We start from the raw sequence: 27,319 nt of genomic DNA on the forward strand, positions 1-27,319 counted from the left end.
TTTTGGGGTTTTTTTTTACCAATAACTTTTGATGAATAAATGAGTCAAGCCAATCTAACTATTGCAGTTGTTATTGCTGTGGTTGATGACATCACAGACATCACAGAGTTCTAAGCTCCTACCGAGCACCTCTCCAGACACGTGAGCAGATGCAAAATGGAGCCCTGGACTGGCCAGCTGGGTTTTGTATAGTCTAAGTCCATGACAAATTGGAGAGCAAATGACAGTCAGCCTTTCTGATCTTCATGGTAAGATGTCAGTTTTTCTATTTGCTCCTGAAGCACGTGACTCTTTTCCACCAGCTACATAACAATTTGGTTCTTGTCTTGAAGCACAAACTATTATCCCGCATCTGTCAGAGAGATTGATGCACGTGATATCTCCAAAAGTTTGTGTACTAAGGGATATACTAGAATGTCCAAGTTCTATTTGTGCTTTAAGTTGGGACTATAAGAATACACATCCTCAGGGGAATACTTTTCATAGTGACAACCAGTGTATGCCGAATGGCTATTACACCTCTAGCTAATTGACAGGAAATGATTTTTTAAAAAAAGCCATATGGAAAATGTTTCTCCATCTTGTGCAAAGGCAGGCATTTTTGGTACCCAAATTCAAGGCAAGAAAACAGAATCCCCCTGCAGAGATTCCAGAAAGCAACACAGCACTGCTGACACTTTGATTTTAGTGCAGTGAGACCCATGTCAGATTTCTCATCTCCAGAATATAAACCAATACATCTGCGGCTGGAGTCAGGCTCAGCAGTGGGATGGTGTGACCTCAAGGGCTCCAGGCTGCATGTCCCTTTCATGGGGGACATTCTTGTGCTTTGGACTCTCCAGAACCACAAGGTAAGGGTGTGGCCAGTGGGGGTCTGGGGAGGTGGGTGGTGCAAAGGGACAGTTCTGTGCATCATGTAGAATGTGCCCTAAGCCTGGGGAGTCCCCGTGGAAGAGTCCCCAGAATCAGGGAAAGGAGGCGGGGTGAGATGCTGCTCTTGTGGGAAGACAGAGGCTGCAGGGGGAAGGACCAGGGTGAGCTGTGAGCAGAGAGTGGGATCCAGGGGTGACCTAGAGAGACGGGCTGCCATGCAGGGGCCAGGGAAGAGAATCACCTGTTGTTCAGCTCACATTCCCCTTCCTCCTCTTCCTCCCCCCTCCTAGGCCCAAACCCTCCCTGCCCATTCCCCTCTGGCTCCCCCTCCATCTCAGGATGCCACACGGGGGTGCTATGGTCAGAAGGCCCAGGTCCCCCCATTTCTTACGTTGAAATCCTAACCTGCAGTGTCATGGTAATATCAATAGAAGATGGGACCTTTAGGGAATGATTCGTTCCTAAGGGCAGAGCCCTCTTGAATGGGATGAGGGCCCACATAGAAGACCCCAGAGAGCTGCCTTCTAGCACGTGGGGACACAAAGAGAAAGGGCCATGGACGAATCAGGAAAGGGGTCCTCGTCAGACAGCGAGCCTGCTGGTGCCCCTTGGACCTGTCAGCCTCCGACCTGGGAGAGAACGAATTTCATTTGCTCATAAGCCCCCGGTTCATGGGTTTTGTCGCAGCAGCTGGAATAAGCTAGGACGGGGGTGACAGGGACTAGCACAATAGGCTCACGAGCACATTTTAATTTATTTTAAATAACTTTATTTGAGGTCAAAGAAAATATTTTAACATAAAATATTATGCTTTCTCTTTATGATAAATACAGGGTAAAATATGGGAAAGGGTACTGTACAGAAATAAATAGGGAAATTAAAATATTTATTCTGAATATTATCTATGTCAACTGTTATAGTTTTTTTTTTTTTTTTTTTTTGAGACAGAGTCTCACTCTGTTGCCCAGGCTAGAGTGAGTGCCGTGGCATCAGCCTAGCTCACAGCAACCTCAAACTCCTGGGCTTAAGCGATCCTCCTGCCTCAGCCTCCCGAGTAGCTGGGACTATAGGCATGCGCCACCATGCCCGGCTAATTTTTTCTATATATATTTTTTTAGTTGGCCAGATAATTTTTTTCTATTTTTAGTAGAGACGGGGTCTCACTCTTGCTCAGGCTGGTCTTGAACTCCTGACCTTGAGCGATCCACCCGCCTCGGCCTCCCAGAGTGCTAGGATTACAGGTGTGAGCCACCACGCCCGGCCTAGTTTTTTTTTTTTTTTCAGGTAGAAATGGTACTTTTTCTGAAACACTTTTAGTTTTTTCATAGTTCCAGCAGTACTTGGTATCTGCAAAAAGAAAAAAAAATCCAGTGAGAGTCTGTGAAGTCCTACTGGTGGCTGAGTCGGGAGGGGTGGCTGAGGGGGACGGACCCAGGGCCACACTGGGCTCCTGCAGGAGGCTGGGCTGAAGTGGACAGTGACAGCCACAGGGGAGAAGGAAACCTCCCTGAACTTAAGGTCACCCTGAGGGGCAGGATATAGGGACCCTGTCCCTGCCCTACCAGGACCTGGTTCTATCAGCCACTTTCTTCCCTTGTTTGCAGAAAAGTGATGGCTTTTCCTGCCTCCTGGTGGGGGACATGCTCAGTGTCAACCACCAGACTCAGAGACAGACACTGCAGGGGGAGGGGCCCTGGCAGAGTAACAGGCCCTCTTATACCCCCACGCCCCAGACTTTCAGGGAGGGGGGGGCGGCTGTGGGAAGAGCCCGGCTGTGAGAGCCAGCAGGGACCTCGGACTCCTCCACGTCCCGTCCCCCTTGGACTACGAGGAGAGCGTGGTGCCGAAGGGCTGAGACTCCACTAAAGCCACGTGACCTGTTGCTGACAACCCCGGAACTAGAACCCCGGCCTGAGGCCCTTTCCACACTGTTTGGAAGGAGGAGAGAAAGGGTCCAATGGAGAAATGAACAAGCCACTGCAGGCTGTGGGTCACGCTGGGTGGGACAGGGATCAGGATTTAGAAACAGCAAAAGTATTTTCCTAGAGAGGGTCGGCAAAGAAAGGAAGAAGGAGAGATTCCAAATGGAATTGCACAGAGAGAGCAGGGACTCTTGCCTGGACTTGTGGAGGTAGAAACGGGAAGGAAATGGACAGAGAGCAGATGTCTAAGGACCCCATGGTCTATGAGGATTGATGTCCCGCCCTGTGCAACTACTTCTGCACTGACGTCACTTTAGGGTCCCTTCAGTGTCCTTCAGCTAATGTCGGCTCAAATGAGTCCACAGTGCCTGGACACTGAGTCCCTGCAAACGCCACCCTCGTCACACAGCCCTGCACCTCTGGGGCTGAACACAAAGCTGACAAGGCCACTGCAGGTCTCCTGCCTGGGACCAGGTTCTAAGTTACTTTTTGCCATGAGCAATAAATGTGCTCACTTTTAACTGTTCTCATTCAGAAGTTGGAGGGAGTCACAGCAGAGGCTGCTCCTAGGGAGCTACAGGTCGCCAAGGATGGAAAAGAAGGAAAACTCTTGAGTCCTGGCAGGCGCATTCCAGGGACCTGGCTGGCCTTGCAAAGTCAATGATCAACTTGACCATCGAGACCAGACGGAGGTTACAGCGGCTGTTGGAGGGAACACACGTGGCAGAGAAAGAGCAGCGGGAGAGGAGCTGTCCGCTTGCACAGAGAGCAGCAGGAGTGTGTGTGTGTGAGACCGCAGGTGGGGTTACCTCTGCACCCACAGCTGCAGGCCTGAGAAACTGCACGTGACTCTCCACTTGCTGAACAGCAACTTTCTCTCGCTCATCCTCGGTTTCAGGGCACTCGGGCCAGCGAGCAGGGGAGAGATCGTCTGGGCCAGTGCGGGGAGTCTTGGCTGGGCTCCTGGGAATCCAAGAACTAGAAGACAGACCAGAGGGAAGGGCAGAGGCTCAGATGATACAAGTTACCAGGACAGGGGTCTGGGATTCGCATCCTGTGAGCACTGGGCACTTCTCAGGAGCCCTCCCCATGGGGCCAGCCTGGGGCTCCTGACCTCTCGTGACTCTCGTCTCATCCTGGGTACCTGGGGCTTGTCACCTCTCAGATGACGGCATGGCCTGACAGAGGAGGCCCAGGCCACAGGCTCCAGGAGGAGATAGAGGGGACAGAGAGCAAGGAGGGGCAGGACAGGATGTGGGGCCTGGGAGGGCTGTGTTAAGACAGTCTGAGCAAAGTGGGTCCTTCTGAGAAGGAAACTGAGGACATGGCCCTGCCATGCCTGCAGGTGATGAACTAGAGGGGCAGTCACAGGGGAGACTGATTTGGACAGTTTCTAAAAAAAGGTTGTGCTTTGCTTCAAAAAGAAGATTAAAGAAACGGAATAAAACCTGGATATGTGAGCAAATTGACCTGTGGGCCCAGGATCAACACTGTTAAAAAAAATCCATGTGAAATCACTATGTAAGTGATAAATCACCGAAAGATATAAGGACTAGACATGACATGGTCACAGCTTTCATTGAACAATTGGGCCCCAAAGTCCTCTCCACCCCTGCACGGTGACAGCAACCCCAACATCAGAGCCTCCTGCTCCCCTGTCCTGCCCACCTGGGAGGAGCAGCCACTGGTGCCCAGAGTCAGCGCTGGCTGCGAGGATCCAGGGGTCGCAGGGGAGGCTCCATGTGGCAAAGCCACAGCCACGACCCCACTGCTGGTCCAGCTGGAGCTGCAGACAGTCAGTCACCAGGGCGCTTGGCTGCAGCTGTGTGTTTGCAGCTTGCACCTGTGACACGCAGGGGCTCAAGTCTCCACTCCAAGGCCCTTGGGGACAGGCCTCCTGCGTGGGAGTTGAAAGGAGAAGAGGCTTCAGTGGGAACAATCCTAGTGCTCTCTCTGCTACGTCCTCCCAGAACACCCACTTCTGATGTCCCTGTGGGTCAGTGAGACCACCCAGTGACTCTGGCAACACATTGAGTATATAAAGGAGATGTCACCAGTCAGGTGTGAGCCTGGGGAAGCAAAAATCCCAGGTGCCCAGGCTGGTGGAGACACGGCCAGGCACTGGGCAGATGGCAAAGCTCCCAGACCCACCTCCCCTCTGTTCAGAAAATTCTGCCCAAGCACCTGACAGGAACCAACGATGTCTCCAGGGTCAGCCTGCAGGGACATCACTCAGCCCAGGCAGAGGACTGAGCAGAGCGAGGCCACCTGGGACGCCAGTGAGACTGACCAGCTTTCTCACGGGAGGACTCACCCGCTCCATCCAGAACAGACTCGGCCTCAGGCTCGGCAGACAGGGAGGTGGCGCTTCTGATCAGCTCTCGGCAGTCAGACAGGTCAGCACCACCAGGAGGGAAACCCTGCTCCGTCAGTGCCTGTGACAGCCCTGTGGTCCCTGCGTCCTCCTGCAGCTCACTGGGCACACTGGGGAGAGGAAGAACCAAAGATGAAGGCAGGAGGGGTGAGACCCCTGAGCACCCCGCGGGGCCTGATGGGAAGCACAAGGGAGGGTTCAATGGCGTGTGGCCTCCCTTCGCAAAGGAGGCAGGACACCCCCTCCTCGGCCTTGGGCACAGCTCAGCTGCCTTGGCCATGGGGGCGAGAAACAGAGACAGAGAGACAGAGAGAAAGAGAGAAAGAGACAGAGACCACATGGCAGTGCAAAGTGCACTGACAAGATGAGGAGCTAAGGAGGAAGAGACCCCAGATGCCCTGTCAGGTGCAGGCAGGACCCACAGCACACAGGGACCCATAACCTTGGGTCAACCCTGGGGACAGATGACGGTGAATTTCACATGCAGCAGTGCAGGGAACATGGGGCCTGAGGCCCTATAGACTCTCTGAGATCTTGTGTGTTCTAGGTCTGCTGTTCCAAACTTGTGCCATGGGGAGACTGTTTGCGAGGACATTCCTGTCAATGACCCAAGGCCACAGTGTGGACAGCAGACAGGCACACCCTGCTGGTCTCAGCCTCATGCAGTAGACCACGTGATCTATCCAAGGGCAAGACACCCTGAGACTGGTCAGTTCCCTTGGTCAGACTCACGCTACTAGGGCCACGAAGGAGACGGACCATGGGGGAGGTGACACCCTTGCTGCAAGGCTCTGCCACCTCCGGGGCAGTGAAGGCATCAGTACAACCAGTGGGCTGGGTTTGCCTCGAGCGTGAAATCTTGGTGACTTTGGCCTCACATTCTGTCCTTAGACACCACCCTGCCCTGGCATGTCGTACTCTTGCTTCTAGCCCCTGATAATTCATTGTCACCTGGAGGCCAGTGATTCTAGATCTTCTTCGTCTTCCTCCTCTTCATAGTTCTCTGCAAACAAATTGAGAAATGTCCAGACATTAAATAGTGCCATTCCCACCGTGACACACGCTGGGCCCATCTGTGCCTGGAGACAGATGACCCATGTGACCTCAGACACCCTTAGAGAGCTGTGCCCATCTCGTCTGCAGACGTTGACGAAGTAGGGAGGGACCACGTATTGATCCATCTTGTAAAATGCCCCCAACATGGCGGATCGTTGTCATGGTGAGCTCTGAACTTACTGGGAAAAGTTATATTTCGGTCTCAAGGTCACAGGACACTTGCACGGGTTTTTTCTGGATTTCTCCAGCTATGTGTCCCGTCTCTCTTGATATCAAGGACAACTCCACATGTGGCCATGACAGGTGTATTTCCTCTGGTATTCCGACACACCCTGGGCAAGGAGCAGTTGAATTAGAGTGGACAGAGAGATTGTGCCTGGAATCCAGGAACTACGGTACCATTTGCACAGACACAGGCAAGACACCAACCTACTGGGACAGTCACTGGTGCTTTTGTAACAATTATCAGACCCTGCAGGACAGGTCCCAAGTCCCAACATGAAAGAACGGGCTCGTGCAGACCCCTGCCGTGCATGGCCATCAGCGGTGGCTGAGAGTCGGTGACAGTTTCTGCAGTCTCCCCACTCTGCCTAGCTCTGTGGTGCCCACTGTGACCTTGTCGTTGTGTCCCCTGGGTAAGTGTTTGGCCTGGGATTCGGGAGTCACCTGGCTGCCTGACACCCCTGACGTCTGTGCCTAACGCTCAGGCAGCCACCCTCATCCACATCAGTGTGTTTCCAGAGTCTGCTGGCATCTCTCTACCTGGTGACAGGTGCGGGGCACAGAGAACGTGGAGGCTCCCTGGGAGGACACTGGGACTCATCTACTTTATACCAGACACACTCACCAGCTGGACCCGGGCAGGAGCAGTCGTCTCCTGCATCGGGCAGCAGGACAGCGGGAAGGGCAGCGGGACTCAGAGAGGTCCTGGCCACTGGAGAGGGTGACACGCTGCTCATGCAGTGAGGTCTGCTGGGTGGGATTCGCCTCCTCCTCCTCCCCGCTGAGCCTGGGGGTGCACAGGAGAGTAGGTTAAGCTGAGAGAGATCGGGCACCGCGGCATCCCCGGCTGGTCCTGATCAGGGGACACAGGCAGAGGTCCCAGAGGCGGCGAGGCCACCCCTGAAACAGGAAGACAGCCCTCCTCGGACTGCGGCTCAGGGCGGCTGCCGTGGGGTCTGAGGTAGTGGCAGGCGCTCAGTGCACCGGCCACAGGGCACAGTGATGAGGACAGACACCGCCCTCCCCTGCACGGGGCAATCAGGACACGCAGCGCAGCGACCCGCAGCACATGCCGCAGCTGCTGTGCGTTTGAGTCCCGCTCTCCCTGCCCAGCTGCAGGGAATAGACGCACCTGAGGCAGCGTGGCCTTTAGGAGATCTCGGGCCTTCTAGGCCTTGTTCTCTCAGTACTGGGAAATGATGTGACATTTTTCTTTTTCTTTCTTGTCTCCGTATACTACCTGCTGTGGAATCCCTGCCAACAACCTAAGGCCACCCTTGCAGAGAGAAGCTGCGCCTGTCCTCCTGGTCACCTCCCATGGGAGAGGGAGGTGGTCACCCTGAGTGCAGGGACACCTGAGACTGGTTAGCTCATCTGGGGTCACAGGACTCCAGCTTATTAAACTGGAGAAATTGGTGGGAAGTGGAAACCAGTGTAAGAACCACCAGGTCGACAGACGCATCTTGCCAGGCAGGCCGGGTGAGGGGATCTAGGCTGCACCCTCTGTTGCTCCCTGGAGCGAGATCTCCAGGGGGTGCTGTGGCGCTCATAGCTCATGACTGTCATGCTCACCTGGTCTCCATGGGCTCTTGTCCTTCCTGTGTGTTGCTGTCACCTCGAGTTGCTGCAAATACAGTCAGACAGGACCAGTCACCACAGGTACTTGCCTCATGGTCAACACAAACCCAGGGGCCTGTGTAATGCATGGAGGAAAGTACTGCTGGTGTGAGATCAGTTTTCCCTGGAGAATATTCCAGAAGGCCTCAGGCTATGTCTTCTGAGAAGCGGCTAGGCTTCCTGTTCTGAGTCCCTGGGCAGACTGTCCCTGAATTGGTCCATTAGTGTCACACTGTCCTCTGTCCTGTGTCTGGGCAAACAATGAAACATATTTTCCCAGTGAACAGGAAGAGCTTGCCTAGTGGCTCTAGACATGTGGCTACAAGACGCCGTCTTTAGTCATCAGCTGCTGTGGTTGCTATGGGTACAGATGGGATGATCCACTGAGATCAGGTGATGGGTGCAATCTCCATACCCTCAAATAGGAAAGATCTTTGCTGCTACTTAGAGAACAGGATACTTTTCATTCAAGGATACGGAGGGTGTCAAGGGCCCTGCCCTGTTTTCAGGGATAATTCCAGACTCATTCAAGAGGTGTTTGTATTCTGGTGGATAGACGGCCATTTATCAAGGACAGGTCAACATAGAGAAGAGAGAGACCATGGTCTAGAGTTGAGGAGTCAACACTATCTCCAAAGACATAGGCAAGAATATCCACCCAGTCAGACAGTCACTAATGCTCAGAGTACGCTGTTCGGATCAGCATTTAGAAAGGACATTGCAGGAGACAACAGACATCCCATCTGCAAAGAATGGACTCCTGCAGACACCTGTGTGCACATGCGTCAGTGGTGGCTGTGGTTTGTCACAATTTCTTCAGTCTCCCTACTCTGTGAGCCCTGTGTTCACCACCCTGAACCTGCCATGGAGCCCAGCAGGCACAGAGCCTACCCACAGGACAATGTGGAGTCGTTCCCTTATAACAGAGCACTCACTAGCTGCATCCAGTGCCCTGGAGACTCCCTGCTCATCAAACAGGATGGCACCGGTGCAGGGAGGCTGGTCGGTGTCACACAGGTCACGGTGACTGGCAGAAGTCAGGTGGCCTTCACCCAACTGGCTCTGCAGGACTCCATTCACCTTCTCCTCCTGTTCCACACTGCTCAACCTCGTGGGATAAAGAATAGGACCAACCAAGAGGGACTGGACACCAGATCCAAGGCGGTGCTGATGACAGGCATGAAGGACTGGCCACAGAGTGCAAGGGGCTTTCATTTTGAAGAGAAAGAAAGCTATCCTGTTATGATAAAGGAAGAATGTGGGAGCCTCGAGGGCAGGAGTGAGAGAGGAGCAAGTGCTCTGTGCACTGGCCACGTAAGGAGATGGTGAGGAAGGGGACACTGTCCCCTTGGTACCGTGTTGGCAGGCAGCACACACAGAGAACCACGCAGTGGCTCAGCCTCCTGCGTGGACCGTGTTGACTGTTCCCGCAGCAGCACAGTGGGCACAGGCTCCTGACAGTGTAGGTCAGGAGCTCTTGTGCCTTCTAGGACCCTGTCTAGCAATACGGTGACATGGTGCAAATATTTCAGTCTGCTCATATCCCCTGCTACGGAGTCACTTCCAACATTTGAAGGCCAACCACACAGAAAGCAGATGGGCATCTCATACTGAGTTCAGCCATGGGAGGGAGAACAGGTAGAATCTGTGATTGTAGAAATTCTTAAGACTGACTTTTTCTCCTAGTTAATGGGAAATGCCTTGAAGACAGTGAACAACCTTGTTAATGGAAGGAATTTTTCACTGGTTGTGAGAATGTCATCAAAGAACAAACAGTTTTCACGCACCTTTGCTGTGAAATTTGTGGCTACTTTGACACCTTGACCAGTGCAACTGGGCCCTCCCATATTTTACCCACCCTCCTCCAGGCCGTGCTTGCTCATTGCTACCTGGGGGCTGGTGGTTCTTCTTCCTTCTCCTCCTCCTGATCTTTGTGGTTTTCTGCATAGAAATTCAGAAATGTCCAGTCAGACATTGAGTAGCTCCACACTACCCCTACAAACACCAGCAGATATCTCTACATGTGGACCGTTTCTATGGTAAGAAAACCTAAGGCATAATTGACCAATTGCTGGAGTATGAGTCTGCAGAAATTTGAGAAATAAAACAATAGGCAGTTGCAGTCACAGAAGTGCCCAAACCCTCAGAAGTGTACTCCTACTGAGCATCACACTGGAAGGTCTAATTGTTTCAATAAGACAAAGAAAGGAAATAAAAGCTAATGTCTATATTAAAAAATCCCAAAGAATTAGCAATGAGGGCACCAACAAAATGCTTCTGGAATGAATAAGCCATTGGTAGCAAGGTTGCAGGATACAGAGCTAATATATGCAATCAATTGATGAGTTAAATATCAGCAATGAAGAGCTGGAATTTCAAATTAATACACAATGCGATTTAAGGTAGCTCAAAAAAGACATTCTTAAGTATGAAGCTAATTACATATGTATAAGGTCCACTGAGGAGTGGGGAACCTTGGGGCCACATGTGTCTTTCCAGATCCTTGAGTGTGGCCTTTTGACTGAATGCAATTTTACAGAACAAATCCTTGGGATTGGTCACCTAGATTTGGGTCCTTGGACACAACACACAAAAGCAAAACCCATGAAAAAAGAATTGATAAGTTCAAGGCCACGGTGCATCAGGAGGAAGGACAGAGTGGGGACATTGGGACCTCCACCCTGAGTATTCTGTCCTCTGCTCCCGCTGGCCAGCCCTGATCCTGTCTTGGCCATAAATGTGACGTGCAAACCAGGACAGCTGGGTGAAGAGCCACATTGTGAGTGGAGTGTCTTGCGAGCTGGCACCTGGGAGCAGCTCAGAGTCCTGAGGGCCTGTGGCCACTCACCTGGGCTGAGCGTGCGGGCGAGGTGCTCTGCCAGCCTGTGCCCCTCTGCCAGGTGCTCACGGAGGTCCTGGCCCTGGCAGCTGTCAGGATTGTCCTGGAGGAGGATGGCCTGCAGGTGCTGCTTGAGGAGAAATGAGCCATCTCTCCCCTCTCACAACACCTGCCTCAATCGGGTCAGCTCTCGGGCCTGCTGGTCAATGAGCCTGTTGGCTTCCCTATGGTGGGAACAAAAGCAAATATGAAAAGGCACAGTTGACAATAGAGTATATGCACAGTAGCAGACAGTTCTGTGAAGGTGTCCCCAGGAAGCCTTCCAAGTGCAATTCTAGCACGTATTTGGTGACCTGCTTGTGGCAAAGAGAGAGAAGAATGTGCAGGGAAAGCCTCCCGTGCATCACAGAGTGTCCCTGTGAGATCCTTGATGCTCCCTTCCTGTTTCCTTCTGTAGAGGAGCCAGGTGTCTTCCTGAATGGGCTTCACAACGGTGTCCCTCAGTCCCTCACTGTGGCCAAGGCCTTTTCCACGTGAAGACACACCCAGCACGTTCTGCTGCGACTGGACACGCAGCCACAGGAAGCAATGTGCCAGCTCCAGCTGGGGCCAGTTGAAAGCATGAAAGACACAGGATGACCAGGCCAAGGGGACAATGTTCTTTGGGTGACAGTCTCAGAAGCCACATTCAGTCAGGGTGAGTGTGATTCAGAGTGAATGGGACAATGACTGCACAACACTGTAAAGTTTTAATTGTATGTCTGTGACGGGTCCAAGTGCAGTGTTGTCACAGGGATATATTGCACAGTGTGGAGTCAGGGCTTTTAGTGTTTCCATCACCTGAATGCGCAGTGTGACTACACTCAATGCTGCTGAGTTGTCACTGTCCTTTGGTTACCTTTATGTTGCGTGACTTTCACCCTAACAACTTCTTGTTTGGAAGGAGAAAACCTGGCTCTGAGTCACAGTTGTGGGCCAGAATACATCCTTAGTTTTGTTTTCATCTTGTTTTATTAATATCTGTGAAAAACATGCCGGCCTCGTGCATTCCTGCCATTGCCCTGGCAAGGTGGGCTCTTAGATGTCCCAGCTGAGCTGCCCACATCAGAGACTCACACGTCCCCCTGTCTGCCCCACACACAGCAGCCTTACCTGAGCTCGTCCTCCAGGGTCGGCATCTCTGCCCACTCCTCCTCCCAGAAGTCCAGCCTCACCCCCAGCACGGACTCCAGGACATCCCTGAACTTGCCACACTCTGAGAAAGATACACACGCTGGCCTCAGTGGGAAGCTGTGGCCACTGCCCACAGGGGAGGTGGCAGGGTCCCTCCAAGGGACCAAAGTGTCCGCAGTCCCAGGTCTTATGTGGGGATTTCTACACCTTTAATTCTCACCCTCCCGTCTCCATGGCATTGAGAATTCCTATTGCAAGATGAGGAAGGAGAAGCTGAAAGGCACATAAAGGTACTTGGCAAAAATCGAATTGGGATTTAGGACAGTCGGAGTTCTCTCCCCCAAGGTCTGACTCTGATCACGGGCCTCATGACCAAGCTGCAGCCTGTGACGGAAATCACTGAACTGGGCACGATGCAGTGACACCTGCACAGCTAGGAAGGCCCTGAGGACCCCACGATTTGTGGGTCTCTCGTGCTGGGAATGCAAAGAGTGCACCAGCCTCTCACAGGTGGAAATCGCATCCGGATGCGCCTGTGGGAGACATCAGGCATTAGACCACGAGGACCCGAGAGAAAATTCCCACACGCTAGTGAGGCTCGGGTCACACTGGAAGTGAGAGACCTGCGAGCTCACAGTGGCTCCTCTTGTCAGGCTCTGCTGTAAAAGCGACACAGGAATTAATGAATGTATCATTGCAACTCCAATTAATAGGTGATACAATAGCACCATGTAAACAGAGGAGGAAACTGAGGCACACCATAGACAAACAACTTGCATTGGTGCCCGGAGACATTCCCAGGGTCCCTGCTGTACACGTGGTCTTCAGCCTTCTTCCATGTTCTTCCTCTTCACAGTATTTCACATGCTTATGTTATGATTAGATGGAAAGGTGTTAATAAAACACAGTTTGTCCTTTCCCAGAACTCATCTCTTCACCTCCATAACAGGCTTCAATTTTTAATCTTCTCTTTAATTCCTTTTGATTAAAAATAATCCTCTCATTTATTGGAAAATAATTTGGAGGAAAAGGATGCAAGCTCAGCCTCAGAGTTGCGAGGTTCCTTCCAATCCTGCTGCTGTGCGCGTGCCCTGCTCCCAGGACCCCTCAGTCGCTCAGGCTTCTCTTTCTGGGCAGGACAAGGGCTGGCAGTGGCCAGGCGCACTGGGGTGGGGGTGGGGGCCCATCCCACACACTGCTTTGCTTGTCACAGGGGCTGCTGCTGTCCTCCTCATCCCTTGTTCACACGTGGGCCAACATCTGCTAGATCAGGCCATCATGGTCCACGTGCACCTGCTGGCTGTCCTGTGTCCCTGAAGGTTCCCCAGCTCAGGGGACACACAGAGGTGGGAAAGTGTCCCTGACATAACCAGAAGCACCATCTACCTTCCAGCTAAGTTTCAAATCACTTTCTTGGACTCAAAGTAGAACTGGTGTCCCAGGATGCAGAGCTTCTCTCCCACCAGGGTCAGCCCCCTGGACAGGGTCACTAAGGATTGTCACAACTGCCATTAGGAGCACGCTCCTCTGGAAGCTCCTCTGAAGCAGGGGCTGTGTCCATCCCAACCTTCCCCAGGGGGCAGCTCAGTGCTTTCCTGTTGGGCCTCACCACAATTGAACGGAAGCTCATCAGTCCCAGAAATTACAACCACAGTGACGTTATGTGACTGCAGGATTTTGTGCAGTACACAGGCTCCTAAGAAAAACAGGTGTAGCTTATGCCCAAATCACAGGCACTTCCTTGGAAGCTGCAGAAATAAATAACTGACATTTTACCTCATGCCCCACCCTACTCCTCACCTGGAATCATGGCCAAACTCTGTGTGCCTCAGTTTCTCCATCCTCAGAAAAACAGGGTTAAAATACCCCCTTTTCCCTTCTTGGGAATATAGCAGGATGAAATTTATTTTGATAAAGGGAAGAGAAGCACCAAGTCTAGAAACTTTATTTCCTCAGAGAGAATACACACAACCATCTGTCACTGAACATGGTGAACCTACAGAACTTACTGTATTTCCGCAGCTGGTTGGCCAGGGAGAAAGCACTTGATTCGGAAATGTTCAGTTTCTCCCTGAGGTCCAGAACCTGCTGTTTAGCCTCCACCAGCTGGGAGCGCAGTTCCCTGTTTTGTTCCCAGATGTCGATCTGTGCCCTCTGCCTGGACAGAGAGCAGAGGGACCCTGCCATGCTGGCCGCTGTGGCAGGAGAGGCACAGCCAGGGACTGGGGAGAAGAAACCCAAACACACGGTGGGTGAACAAATCAAATCCAATAGGTTTCATCAGGACTGAGGGAGGACCAACACTGGACTTCTTCACTTACTATTGGAAAAACGTGATCCACACCCCACAGCACTCAACAGTCCTTCACTTTGTAGTCAATCAGGCTCAGGACACCGGAGCTCAGAGCTGAAGTCACTGACTATAGCTCAGAGCCCAAGAAAAGTGAGCCAGTGGAGCTCAGCGAGCCACGTAACGGTCTTCAGTCGCCATAACAGAATTCTGTGCGGGTGCACGGAATGTTAGGAGCCCTACCCCCCAGGTGCCTGGGCCATGCCGATGCACAAGCCAGGTGGTCTGGCCTAAAGGGGACACCACTGATGGGGACACCCCCGACACGTGCTCATGCCACAGACCCCTTCATTTCTCAGTAAATCTCAGCACGTTTCCTCTTGTCCATTCCCATGTCTGTATGGAAATATCTAGGTAGGAACAGTTTCCCCCCCAGTTTTATTTCCTTCATGGTTGTGTAGTCACCCAACCATTTCTTTACCATGAAAACAGATCTTACGACTTTTCCTAAATTAAATAACGTCAAACTTTTGCGATGTAAAAATGTAAATCTCTCGTGACTTTCTTCTCTGCATCTTCTCCCATCCCTCCAAATCCATTAGAAAGTATAGAACAAAATTCTGTCCTGTCTGAGTGTCCCTGCTGCATTCCAGGGTTACGTTGGCTTCAGTCGTCTCACAGGGGGCTGTGTCTCTCCTTGTACCTGCGTCACGTGTGACCTCCCACCACCTATGTCCTCCCGTGTGTGGGGTGCTTTGGGTTGTTACTTCCTCTCACTGAACATTAAACTTCATATTTGCTGCTAATGGATTTCTTTCTACTTCCTTGTGTTCCCTTTCCCAGCCGTCACAGTGATTAAACTAGTTCATGTGCAGGTGCTTGAATACATGACGTGACCATCTCTATTGAAAAGACTTGTCAACCTCATGGCAGGTTTTACATTTTTGGTCATTTCATTCACATGCTGCACAGGACAAGGATCCAGAGCACCTTTATGAAACCTTGTTCTGTAGCTCTGTGTGTTGACCTGAAACGGTTGAGCTGTGGTTGTGTTCCACTAACTGAACATGGGAAGGTCAAGGTCATGACTCTGGCTGGGGTGATGAGCCTCCATGGTGACCACATGCAATGTGGTTTAGGGACACAGCAGGTGAGGCTGAGCTGAGAGGGACAGGCAGGCAGGGGAGAGGGACCCCTGCGCCACCTCCTCACATTCTTGGCTTCCAGTCCCACCCAGGTCTGGTGAGCCTGACACCTGGGAGACGCCCTGTGGCCCAGGTCTCTGCAGTTCACCTGCTGGACCTGCCTGAGTTGAGGGAGGAACTCATGTCATCGTGGGCCCCGAGCATTCATGTCAGAGTGAAGGAAGGAGGACTGCTCGGCCACGTTTGACAGTGTCTCCCTCCACCCTAAAACACCCCCACACTACACTGTGGATGATGTCAGTTATGAGATGTATGTTAAGCCCCAGTGGCCACTGGGTCCCCATTTCAACCAAACACAGTTTTTGAAAAGATAATATTTCTGTTTCTCTAAGCAGCTCACTCACAGCTCCACAGCAGGCAGCCAGTTCATGTGCTGTATTGTGGCCACTGTGCTAAGTTCCATCTGCTTCCTGCTGTGTCATCCCCAGGAGACCCATGTCATTCCTTGGCCGTAGAAGCAGAGCCATTTTCCCAGCTTATTTGCTGCATTAAAGACCTTCTGATCTGGTGTACAGGGCCACCATTTGGGGCAAGTGGAGAGTGGTTTTGCTCCTGAAGTCACCAGGTGCTGCGAGATGCAGTCAGTTGTCTCCCACCACAGGACACTGGACCCGGCTCATCCGTGTGTTCCGCAAAGCGTCACTTTCTGAGCAGGTTCTTGACCTTTGTAGAGACCCGTTGCCCAAGCAGACATCGTGCAAGGATTTCCAGTCCGTCACTGTGCTGCTTCTCTTCTTGCTGCTACAATCTAGACATGATCTGTGACGTACACACATGGAGAGGACCCATGCTGAGGATGTGTGACAGTCAACTGTGACAAAGGAAGCTTGGACCCTCCCTGCAGGACGTTCTCCACATGCTGTGGGCATGAATCAGGAGGAGGGGCATAAAGCCCAGGGCCGTCACTGCTCCTCATCATCCTCTTCCTCATCAGCAGGGGAGCGAGGGGGTGAGCTGTTGATTCCCCACCTACACACACCCCTGGCTGAATTCAGAGCAGACAACTCTCAGCTCCTTTCAGTGGGGACCGGAGCTCCTGTCCTCTGCCCCCCAGTGTGACGAGCACAGGACACTACCCACAGGGATCAGGAACTGCCCTCGCTGAGCTCAACTGACTTAGCTCAGCGTCCCTAGGTGAGCACAGATGTCGGATTTTTCACACAGGGACAGGGTGGACAGACAGTGAAACAAGGGTGTGGGACATTTCTGTGTCTCTGAGCACAAGAGTCACGATGTTCCCCGAGCCTGTGAATGCAGAAAGCCAGTCCAGCCCCAGTCCCTGCGTGTCCCCTGCAAACACGGAAACAGCTTTATTCCCTCCACACTCGTTCTTTACTGCGAGATCTGAGAGTAAATTATGAGCTACTGAAATTCTAAAAATAGAGTCATCGTTTAATTAATTTTGATGTGATGGGAGATTAGGAAGGTGTGGAAACATGTAATTATCCACAAGAACAGGGACCAGCGTCACCTTTCTGGCAGACATGGACTTAAGGGTCCCACTAAACTGGCCTCATGGTGTCTCCAGGTGGCCATGACGGAGTCAGCAGTTCCCCTGGAGACCTTGGCTCTGTTGACCTTGACACGACCTGGAGGCAGATGCTGGTGGTGTCCTGGGAGGTCAGGAGTGTTGTCACCCAGGGCCCACCAGCTGTTGGAAACAAACAGAAGGGGGACCAGGACAGCCACTGAGGTCACCCCCACACCCCATGGGACCCTCCCTCACCGTGACCACACTTGCCACGATGCACGGCCTACCGGCCTGAGAGCTCCGTGGATGCTGGGACACAGTTTCACCAACTCCGTGTTCACGGTTCCCACTCAGGCCCGGCACCAGGGGGCTCCCCGCAGTGGTCGTCAGTGACTGAATAAAAGTGGTTTCTGACTCCAGCACCCCGTCTACACTCCTTCCCTGAGTGTTCTGTGAGGGACACCCTCCTTCCTGCCAGGGAGCTGCACGTCTCCTTCTGTAGAGAGACCCCTGCCCTACAGTATCAGAACTCAGGGACAGTCCCCTGTGGGGGTCTGGTGACACCGGGACTGCTCTCAGGAATTCCCTTCCTGTTCACTGCGTCATGGGGATGACGTGTCTGTGACCTCTCCACCCATTCCCTGGGCTGCCACCAGACCTTTCTCAACTGAAAGGCACAGAGAATAGCCAAGTGTCACTACTTCATGTGCAAGGGTCCCCTGTCCCCGGGTCACTGGCCTAGAGCAGCATGTCCACCCTTCTCCTGCTCAGCCCACCCTGACCTGGAGGGCGTCCACTGCCAGGGCAGCCCCAAGGACGAGGCTGCTGGAGCTGGGCAGGGTCTCACGGTCACTTCTTCCTCCTCTTGGGGTTGGTGCTTCCCTCAGTGTGAACCAGCTCTGAGTCCAGCCTGTGGGTGTCCTTGGCCAGGTGCCTAGGACCCCAGTGCCCTGAGCTCCTCTCCCATCCCCACTGCTCTGTCCAGGCTGGCCCTGGAGGGTTTGGGTGATGACAGGCGTCTCTCAGTGACTCCTGATCTCTAAACCCAATTTGTCCTCATTCTCACCCCGTGTGTGTCCACCTGCACCACCGTTCCCGTGTCCTTGTTTGGGTCATTCTCATCCCCCAACCTGCCGGCTCCCCTTCCTCCATCTGCTCCCTCAGTTCTGAGTTCTCAGGGTGTGGCCTCAGCTCAGGGCCCTGCAGGAGATAGTCACAGTAGGGACCAAGGTCAGGTCTCCACTGCGGGTCGCAGGGCACCTTTACCACAGCTCTGCCCACAGAGACTCAGAGCAAACCCGGCAGGAAGGTCCCTGGGAGAGGTGCAGTTGGAACCTTCACTTCCTGATGGGGAAACTGAGGCCCAGAAGGACTAAGAGATTCTCCCCAGCTCCCTCACCCCTTGCTGGCAGCAGGGCCACCTCACAAGCCTGGGCCTCAGCTTCCCTGTCCAAAGCACCGAGCTCTACCACCAGGAACTCACATCTCTGTTTCTGGGATTTGGGATCCAACATGGCTATTTCCACTGTTAAAACATCTCAGATGTCTCCATCCTGGGACATATCTTTTATCACAGTTCTATAGTTCTTAGCCCTATATTTTGTTCTTTAAGAAGAGGGTCTTGCTGTGTCGTCCAGGCTGGCGTGCAGGGCCATGAACACAGCTCACAGCAGCCCCAGACTCCTGGGCTCAAGGGATCCTCCTGCATCAGCTTCCTGAGTAGCCATGACAACGGGTGCCCACCAGTACCCAGAGCTCATTTATTATTATTATTGTTAATATTATTTGTAGAAATGCTGTGGTATTATGTTGCCCAGGCTGGTCTTGAACTCTTGGCCTCAAGTGATCTGTCTCCTAGACCTCCCAAAGTGCTGAAATTACAGGCTGGATCCACTATGCCTGATCCAGTTCTATTATTTATACTCAGTTTTCAATCAATGACTGGTCTCAGGTGACAAAGAAACACAAAGGATAAATTATATGTAACAGAATCACAAAAGAAGTATATTAGGTGATTATCTATAATCTCTTCAGTAGGAAGATGATCTTCAGCAGACCAGGGACTCTGTCCGCCCTGGTGATGACAGGTCTCCAGTGTCCCCACAAGCACCTGCTACGGTAAACAGTCAGTACTAATCAAGTGAATCATTCCCCGTCACTAAGAGTCATTCACTTTTACCAAAGACCTCTCATCCCAACCACCGTCCCAGCCAAATTCCATCCTGGGTCAGTGCAGAAGCAACAGCAGCACAGCCTCGGCTCAGCAGATCTGAGATTCAAATGCACCTTCTCGCAGGCCAGGGATGCTTCAAAGGAGAATTTCTCTACCCTCTTTGAGGCTATAATCCTCATGTGGAAAATAGGGCAGCAGTCACCACTAGGGTTTGGGATGGTTAAATAGAATAACATGAATCTGAAAGGCATCCCGGACTTTACTAGACACAGAGCTAAAGAACATGCATGTGAGTCACTGGGACACTTGTTAAAACATCTCTGGAGATAAGGCCCAGGAATCTATTTCAGAGAAATATCCCTAGAGATTCTCACGTAAGAAAAAAGGCCACCATTAAATGCACATCCTGGGAAAAGGTCCCCAGAACTCTGATAGCCACAGGAACAACTCAGCTAGAGCAGACCACGTCCATGTCCATGGTGGCCTTCCTTTGGGAACTGTCCCCTTTTCCACATAAGGTGTCCCACCTGGTAGGGGACACAAGTGGGAACCCCACTTCCCCAGCCTGGCTTTTAGCTCCTCCATTCTCCTTTAGGTTTCTCCCTCTGATTTAATTGCTGGGGAACCTCAGCTCTCATGTGGGTCATTGTTTTAGAAACATCCCTCTGATTTTCTCCCCCTTGGAGATAGCCCGGGCAGAGATTGGTTCTGGTTCTCTGCAGTCCTGGACTTTCCCTTAAACCATCCAGGTGAGGTGAAAGCAGTCGGGACTGGCAGAAGTCAGCTCAGCACAGAGGACCCCGAGGAGCCTGAGACCACGAGGGCAGCCCCCACGGGAGACAGTGGGAACCATGCCATGGTCAGTGTGAGACCAATTTGGGTGGGAAGCATGTCCCAAGCCATTGAGGGAAGGTGCTGTCGTGAGGAGGAAGAGGAAGAAGCAATGAGTGTGAGAAGAAAGAGAAAAGTAATGATTCCAATGAAGATGAAATATGTGCAGAGCCAAGAGCCCAGAGGCAAAGCCCCACGTCACAGAGGATTCATCCAGGCTTTGACCTCAATCAAGCACTCACACAACTATTGATGCTGTTTAATTATAGCCGTCCTAGTGGTATGGACTGGGGTCTCATTGTTGGGTTCTTCCACGTTTCCCTTATATCTAATGCTGTTGACCATCTACCATGTGCTTCTTTGCAATTCATGTATCTTGTTTGGAGAAATGTCTATATAATTCCTTTGCCCATTTTAGTTGGATGTTTGTGTTTCTGTACTTGAATTATAAGAGTTCATTATATTTTCTGGGTATAAAATCCTTAATAGGTTTATCATTTGCCAGTATTTTCTGCTATCCCATGAGCTGTCTTTACAATCTCTTGTGAGTGTCTTTTGAGACAGGAAAGTTTTTAATTTTGTTGGCGCCCCATTTATCTGTTTTTTTCTTTCTTCTTTTACTGCTAAAGCTTTTGGTGACATGTTTACAAAACTGTCAAATCCAAGGTCATAAAGATTTCCCCCTACATTTTCTTCTAAGACCTTTAGTTTTAGTTCTTAAATTTAATTATTTTATCCATATTGAGTTAATTTTTAATATTTTGTTTGGTTAAGATCCACCTTGACTCATTGATTGATAATTTTACATGTCTACATGTGTAAAGAGATCTTCCAGTCAGTGGGATAAACTTATATTTGTTTCTTCTACGAAGTTTTCATTATTTCCAAATGATTTAAAGCATAATAGCAAGTAAACATTTTTTAAAAAATTCTCTAAGACAGTAGAAGTCATTCTGAATGCTAACCTGTAAAAAAAGTATTGAAGTGGAACAATGGCATTGTCATAAGCAGTCCCACACTGCCCTCTGGTGGCTGCATGAGAAAATGGCAAGAAGCCGAGGGGCTCCCTGGTTCTGCTGGCAAAAGGGGAAGACACTCAAACTTAGATACCCCCAAGTGTTCTGTGTCACCTTCCTGAGAGCTCACACTGTGTCAGACTCTCATCATCACCGCCTGGATTCCCCAGTGTCCTCCCGACTGGGACCCTGATGCTGCCACCTCCACACTGTCAGTCCCTCACCGGGCTCAGCCCCCACAGTCCTCTCACCACGTCCTGCTCTGCCTCCAAGACCTTCCTCTCCACGGCCCACGACACGACGCACGTCACCCCCCCCACCTTGTGGTCCTGCTCACTGTGGCCCAACATTCTCACCCAACATCACTTCCCCCCAAATTGTCCTTGTGCAGATCGTCCCCTGGGGTCAGGCTGTCCCCCCCAGCCCTGCACCAGGGACCTTCCAGCATCCAGGTCTTTGTGCACAGGCTCCTCCCTTGGCCTGGTGGCCCCCATAGTGACTGAAGGCACAGTTTGCCACCGCGAACCGTCACTCCAGTGGGACACTCACTAAGAGCTGGTGAGAGTTCCTGCTGGGCTCCTGGGGAAACATCTCCCCCCGACACGCCTGTCTGCGGAAGGAACTGTGAAGCCCAGGGACGAGCGTCGCACACTCGGCAGGACTGAAGGGCACTGAGGCAGGAATCTCCCCCAGGACCCAGCACGTCACCTGGTCCCTTCTCTACTGTCCCTGGAGGTGAACTCACTCCCTCCCCACCTGCCTTTCCCTCCCTGCACGGTCGTGGTGGTCTGGAACCTTCCTGGGAATGTGGCCAACTCCTGACGCCCTGAAGGCTCCTTCACGTTTTTACTTATTTAGCCTCATGATTGTCACAAAGCTCATCTCCCCTCGGCTCCCTTAGGTCATTCAAATATTTGAGCTGGGCGTCACCACACTATGGTGTCGAATGTCAAGGGTGATCATTGTCAGGTTTCTCCTGTGTCCAGCCGTGTGGCCCTCATGGATTCCGGACCCTCCTCCATAGACTGTTAGACAGGTGTCCCTAACCCACCCTTGCCCCGGGGAGTCTTGTCCTCCCGCGGGGACGTTCCATTTGCACCACTGCAGACGCAGACCGAGGGGCTGTCCACGCAGCCTGGTCTTGCTGGTGGCCCTGAGCTGCGTGGACCCTCTTCCCGCCCTCCCCTGAATGGCTGCAGAGCCAGGTCTCCCCAGCCTGGTCCCACAGCGGACAGTTACAGCACGGCTGGGCATGTGGCACGTTCCTGCTGCTGCCCAGAGCCTCCTCCCTCCGGGCGGAGCCTGCGCAACCCACGCTGCGGAGACGGAGATGCTGTCCCAGCACAGGGCGAGGGACAGCGTCCATCACACTCCCGACTTCCGTGCCTGGTGTTGCATGGCTACGTGGAGAAAATCCTTGCTAAAACATCCACGTGTCATTTAGGTGACATTCGTGCTGTGTCTGCCGGGGCTCTCCCTGCAGGGGGAGGGTGGGCGGGGCAGACCGCCTGTGCCACCGCTGCCGGGCCCGGCTGGGCACTGCACACACACACGGTTCACACTATCGCAGGGAGGCCACGCAGGAGGTGGCCTTCTGTGATTGTGACCCCACTGCAGAGGAGAACTGGCCTCTCCTGGCCCGTGATTAGTGATGCCTGGCAGGGCCGTCCCCTCCCACACTCAGCTCCCTTCTGAGACCTGTGTCTGAGCATCTCCCGTCCTCCTCACGGGAGCCCAGGCCTGGCGGGGTGGTTGTGCGACTGAGCCTGGAGCTTTCCAAGGGCCCCAGGACAGCCAAGGTGAGAGCAGAGACCCTGGGGACAGGGCGGGAGAGACAAGGACCTTGGAGCCCCTGGTTGATTGCCAATGGGTCTCATGGAGCTGCAGCTCCACCTGCAGAGTGGAGGCCCCGCCCAGGACATGCAGGGGACATGAGATGCCACTCACAGGGGAGACTCAGGCAGACCCTGCTGTGCACATGCTGCAGGGGCTGGGACCTGCCTGTGCATCTGCGGCCTGCACAGGGCAGTGGGGGCCAGGCTGGCAGAGACACGGCCAGGTGCTGGGAAGACGGCAAAGCTCTCAGACCCACCTCCCCTCTGTGCAGGAAACTCTGCCCAAGCACCTGACGGGAACCAACAGGGTCTCCTGAGTCAGCCTGCAGGGACATTGCTCAGCCCAGGCAGAGGACTGAGCACAGTGAGGCCACCTGGGATGCCAGTGAGACTGACCAGCTTCATCACGGGAGGACTCACCTGCTCCATCCAGAACAGACTGGACCTCAGGCTCGGCAGACAGGGAGGCGGCGCTTCTGATCGGCTCTCGGCAGCCAGACAGGTCAGCACCACCAGGAGGGAAACCCTGCTCCGTCAGTGCCTGTGACAGCCCTGCAGTCCCTGCATCCTCCTGCAGCTCACTGGGCCCACTGGGGAGAGGAAGAACCAAAGATGAAGGCAGGAGGGGTGAGACCCCTGAGCACCCCGTGGGGCCTGATGGGAAGCACAAGGGGGGGTCCAATGGCGTGTGGCCTCCCTTCGCAAAGGAGGCAGGACACCCCCTCCTCTGCTTTGGGCACAGCTCGGCTGCCTTGGCCATGGGGGTGACAGACAGAGAGAGACAAAGACAGAGAGAGAGACAGAGGTCACAGGGCAGTGCAAAGTGCACTGACAAGTGAGGAGCTAAGGAGGAAGAGAACCCCCCAGACACCCTGTCAGGTGCAGGCAGGACCCACAGCACACAGGGACCCATAACCCTGGGTGACCCCACGGCCCCAGGCAGCTCTTCAATGGATCCTGCAACATGTTTGCTGAATGTGCAGCAGTTTTTCTGAAATGTCTGCAAAGGTAGGTTTATATCTGGGACATCGTGTGCCTAGTTGCTGTGCCTTCTTGACATGAACTTTCTTTTGTCTAGTTACGTTTCTTCCTGTGGAGACCCTGCCAGCAGGCTGGGCCCGCAATGAAGACGGCAGGGACGCCTCCTCCCTGTTTTTTTTTTTTTTTTTTTGAGGCAGAGTCTCGCTCTGTTGCCGGGCTAGAGTGCCGTGGCGTCAGCCTAGCTCACAGCGACCTCAAACTCCTGGGACTACAGGCATGCGCCATCATGCCCTGCTAATCTTTTTTTCTCTATATTTTTAGTTGTTCAGCTAATTTCTATTTTTTTTTTTTTTTTTTAGTAGAGACGGGGTCTCGTTCTTCCTCAGGCCGGTCTCGAACTCCTGAGCTCAAATGATCCTCCCGCCTTGGCCTCCCAGAGTGCTGGGATTACAGGCATGAGCCACCACGCCCGGCCCCTGTTGAGCTTTAATCAGTCATTTTTTACTCGCATTACTCAAAAATGCCTTAACTGATATCCTGGCCCCTAGCCTTATCCTCCCTTCAATCTGTCCTCAACATAACCACCTGCTACATGACTGATGTCAAGTCACAACCTGACCACGTCACTCACCAGCTGACCCCACCCCGCCACTGAAGTGATTCTCAGTCTTGGCCGAGCATTAGAATCACAGGAGAGAACATGTAAAAAGCCTGATGCTTAAACCACACTTCAGCCCAGTGAAGTTGGCGTCCCTAGAGGTGGGGCCTGGGATTACAGTTTCCCATGCATCCCAGCGACTCTAGCACCCAGCCAGCACTGAGAATCCGTAACCTACAGGAAAAAGTTCCAGATCCTCGATTAGGGCCACTGGCTGGCTCCTGCCTTTCTTCAACCTTCTCTCCTGCCACTCCCTCCCCCTCACTCCCTTGCTGGCTCACTCTTACTTATACTTTGAAAGTTTGAGCTCAGCCATCACCTCCTCCTGGAGGCCCCCCGAGACACTGGGTGGGGCAGGCCCCGCTTCTCTGTTATGCCAGGGACCTGTGCATCTCTCAATCGCTGCATCAGCCTCACAGGATTATCATTATCTTTTGATTGTCTCCCTTGAAAGATGGTTTCTTGAGGGCAAGAATTGTGATTAATTTTTGTATCCTAGCACTTGGCAAAGAATAGGCACTCAGATATTTGAATGATTAAAAAGTGAATACCCAAATATGTTCGGTAATATTTAAATAAAAACTCTAGTAAGGGACAACTACATAGTATTTCATCAGTTGCCCACATTAGAGTTATTTCAAGTTATTTTTACCAAAGCAACAAATATAACAACGAGGCATGTTACAATCGAGGCATGCTCAGTTAGCTTCAGAAATAAAATGACTCCTGACTGCACAGCTCCATGATGCCCCATCTGCAACTGCCAACATTCCAGGATGCTCTCATCATGCCGTTACATGTGGCCCAGGCCCAACAGAACCGGCATGTTGCTGACAGAGAGTGGACAAAGGCCTGTTCCTCCTCCTTTAAGCGAAGGAGCCCAGGGAGACTGTGGCTCTAAGGGCAAACACTGGCTGAAACCTTGACTGCCCCCCCCAGTCGAGCTGGTCTCCCGTCCCTTTCATCGCTGTGGAAACCATCCTGGCCAGAGGGCAGCTTTCACCGCAGCCACGGGATGTGACCTGCAAACCCGTAAGTGGCGGTTTTAGGTTGGCAGGTGCAGAGAGAATATTCTTTGACCAAATTGCTCCTGAAAATATTAAAAGGTGATATTACTGAGCTAGAGAGTAAAAACACGCAGATGAAAAGTTTATTAATGGAAAGGCTTTTACCTTATTCAATTTTGTTAAGTATTTTTCTTGCACACTGTACAAAAGCCTCTTCCACATTCTCTCATCAGCGTACTTGTCTCCAAAAACATCAGCTCTGAAATTGATATCAAACAAAATACAACACCACATTTAGAAGATGAATCATAATTTTCACTTACTAGGAGCCCATTTAGCATTCTTAGAACAGCAGACAAAATATGACATAAAACTATGTAATTCTGTAAATACAAAATCAATATGTGTCAGTTATGTTTTTTAAAATGTTAGAAGCATTCTAACTTTTTCTGAAAAGCAGCTGCCATCTTGTGTTAGCACTTAATCCACTGGAGAGACGGAAGGAGCAACGAGGCTTCTGCAGCCGGCACGACTGCCCAGCGGGAGAAGGCACCGGCCGCACGGCTCTGCCAAAAGCAGCAATTTCCTTCTTCAAACAATCTGTATGTTACCACAAGTACAATCTACACGTCTTTGTACTTTCTAGGGGACTGTATCACAATTTGTCACTCTGCCCGTGGAAAGGCCTATAGGAATGAGCGCTCCTTTTACCTAGCAGAGGGACTGCCAGTCCTCAGACAGGCCTGTTTCGCTGCTGTCCAGGCAAACCACGACCTCTCCAGCCTCTTGTGTCCTCACTTGTAAAGATGTGGACATTTCAGTCACATGAAAATTCCTTTTGTGCTTTTAACATTCTTAGCTTCTGTATTTCTAAACAGATCTTTGAAAACTGTCATGATTCTGGCTTATGTGTTTCTTTCATGTTTATTTTCTTAGCAAGAAACTAGTCAGTTTCCAAGAATGTAATACAGTAGTCCTAGAATCCCATCAAACACCGATATTAGGATATTGTAGTTCTTGATTGGTTCTAAAACTTAAAGTTATTTAAAATGTCTGAATTTTGGCCAGGCACAGTGGCTCACACCTGTAATCCTAGCACTCTGGGAGGCCGAGGTGGGAGGATTGCTTGAGCTCAGGAGTTCAAAACCAGCCTGAGCAAGAGTGAGACCCCGTCTCTACTAAAAATAGAAAGAAATTAAGCTGAACAACTAAAAATAGAAACAAAAAACTAGCCAGGTGTGGTGGCGCATGCCTGTAGTCCCAGCTACTCAGGAGGCTGAGGCAGAAAGATTGCTTGAGCCCAGGAGTTTGAGGTTGTAGTGAGCTATGATTACGCCACTGCACTCCAGCCCGGGCAACAGAGAGAGACACGTGTGTGTGTGTGTGTGTGTGTGTGTGTGTGTGTGTGTGTGTGTGTGTGTGTGTGTGTGTGTGTGTGTGTGTGTGTGTGTGTGTGTGTCCATTGCCCCCCCCGCATATATATAAATAAATAAATTTCACTTTAACCCAAGATCTCTAATATTCAAAGATCTAATACTAAAAAGTCATATGAATGTTAATAGATTTGCTTTTATCATCATAGTAACTTTTGTAGGCAGAATGCAATATACTGAAAATACACTAAATAAGTCTAAATTTATAGTAAAAACAATCTCAAATTCTACATTTCCTAAATATAACCTTGAAACTCCAATAGATGTTTTAAACTCAAAGAAATGTTGTTACCCCCCAAATTTGTCATTTGAAAAACAGTAAGAGATAAAAGGTCACTTGCCA

General features: G+C 51.8%; 1 protein-coding gene across 1 annotated transcript; it reads right to left on the reverse strand.

The window, feature by feature from the left end:
• Positions 1 to 5,248: 5,248 nt before the first annotated feature.
• On the reverse strand, positions 5,249 to 11,061 carry LOC123629800. The gene is made up of 8 exons (XM_045539184.1): positions 10,913 to 11,061; positions 9,954 to 10,005; positions 9,000 to 9,301; positions 8,020 to 8,071; positions 7,073 to 7,234; positions 6,406 to 6,557; positions 6,121 to 6,172; positions 5,249 to 5,279 (listed from the first exon to the last, which is right to left on the reverse strand). The coding sequence occupies exons 3-6, from the start codon at positions 9,277 to 9,279 to the stop codon at positions 6,434 to 6,436; spliced, it is 618 nt and encodes a 205-aa protein (XP_045395140.1). The 5' UTR covers positions 9,280 to 9,301; positions 9,954 to 10,005; positions 10,913 to 11,061; the 3' UTR covers positions 5,249 to 5,279; positions 6,121 to 6,172; positions 6,406 to 6,433.
• Positions 11,062 to 27,319: the final 16,258 nt, after the last annotated feature.

This window comes from Lemur catta, unplaced genomic scaffold (assembly GCF_020740605.2).
Source record: "Lemur catta isolate mLemCat1 unplaced genomic scaffold, mLemCat1.pri scaffold_43_ctg1, whole genome shotgun sequence".
Lineage (NCBI taxonomy): Eukaryota > Metazoa > Chordata > Mammalia > Primates > Lemuridae > Lemur > Lemur catta.

Excerpts from the sequence above, each read along its gene's own strand:
- LOC123629800 (XM_045539184.1), bottom strand. The coding sequence starts at position 9,279 with ATGAAAGCCCCTTGCACTCTGTGGCCAGTCCTTCATGCCTGTCATCAG. Across the intron at positions 8,072-8,999 it reads CAGGGCACTGGATGCAGCTA|CAACTCGAGGTGACAGCAAC; the intron begins GTGAGTGCTCTG and ends CTGTATTTGCAG. Across the intron at positions 6,558-7,072 it reads CTCCTGCCCGGGTCCAGCTG|GGTGTGTCGGAATACCAGAG; the intron begins GTGAGTGTGTCT and ends CTCCTTGCCCAG.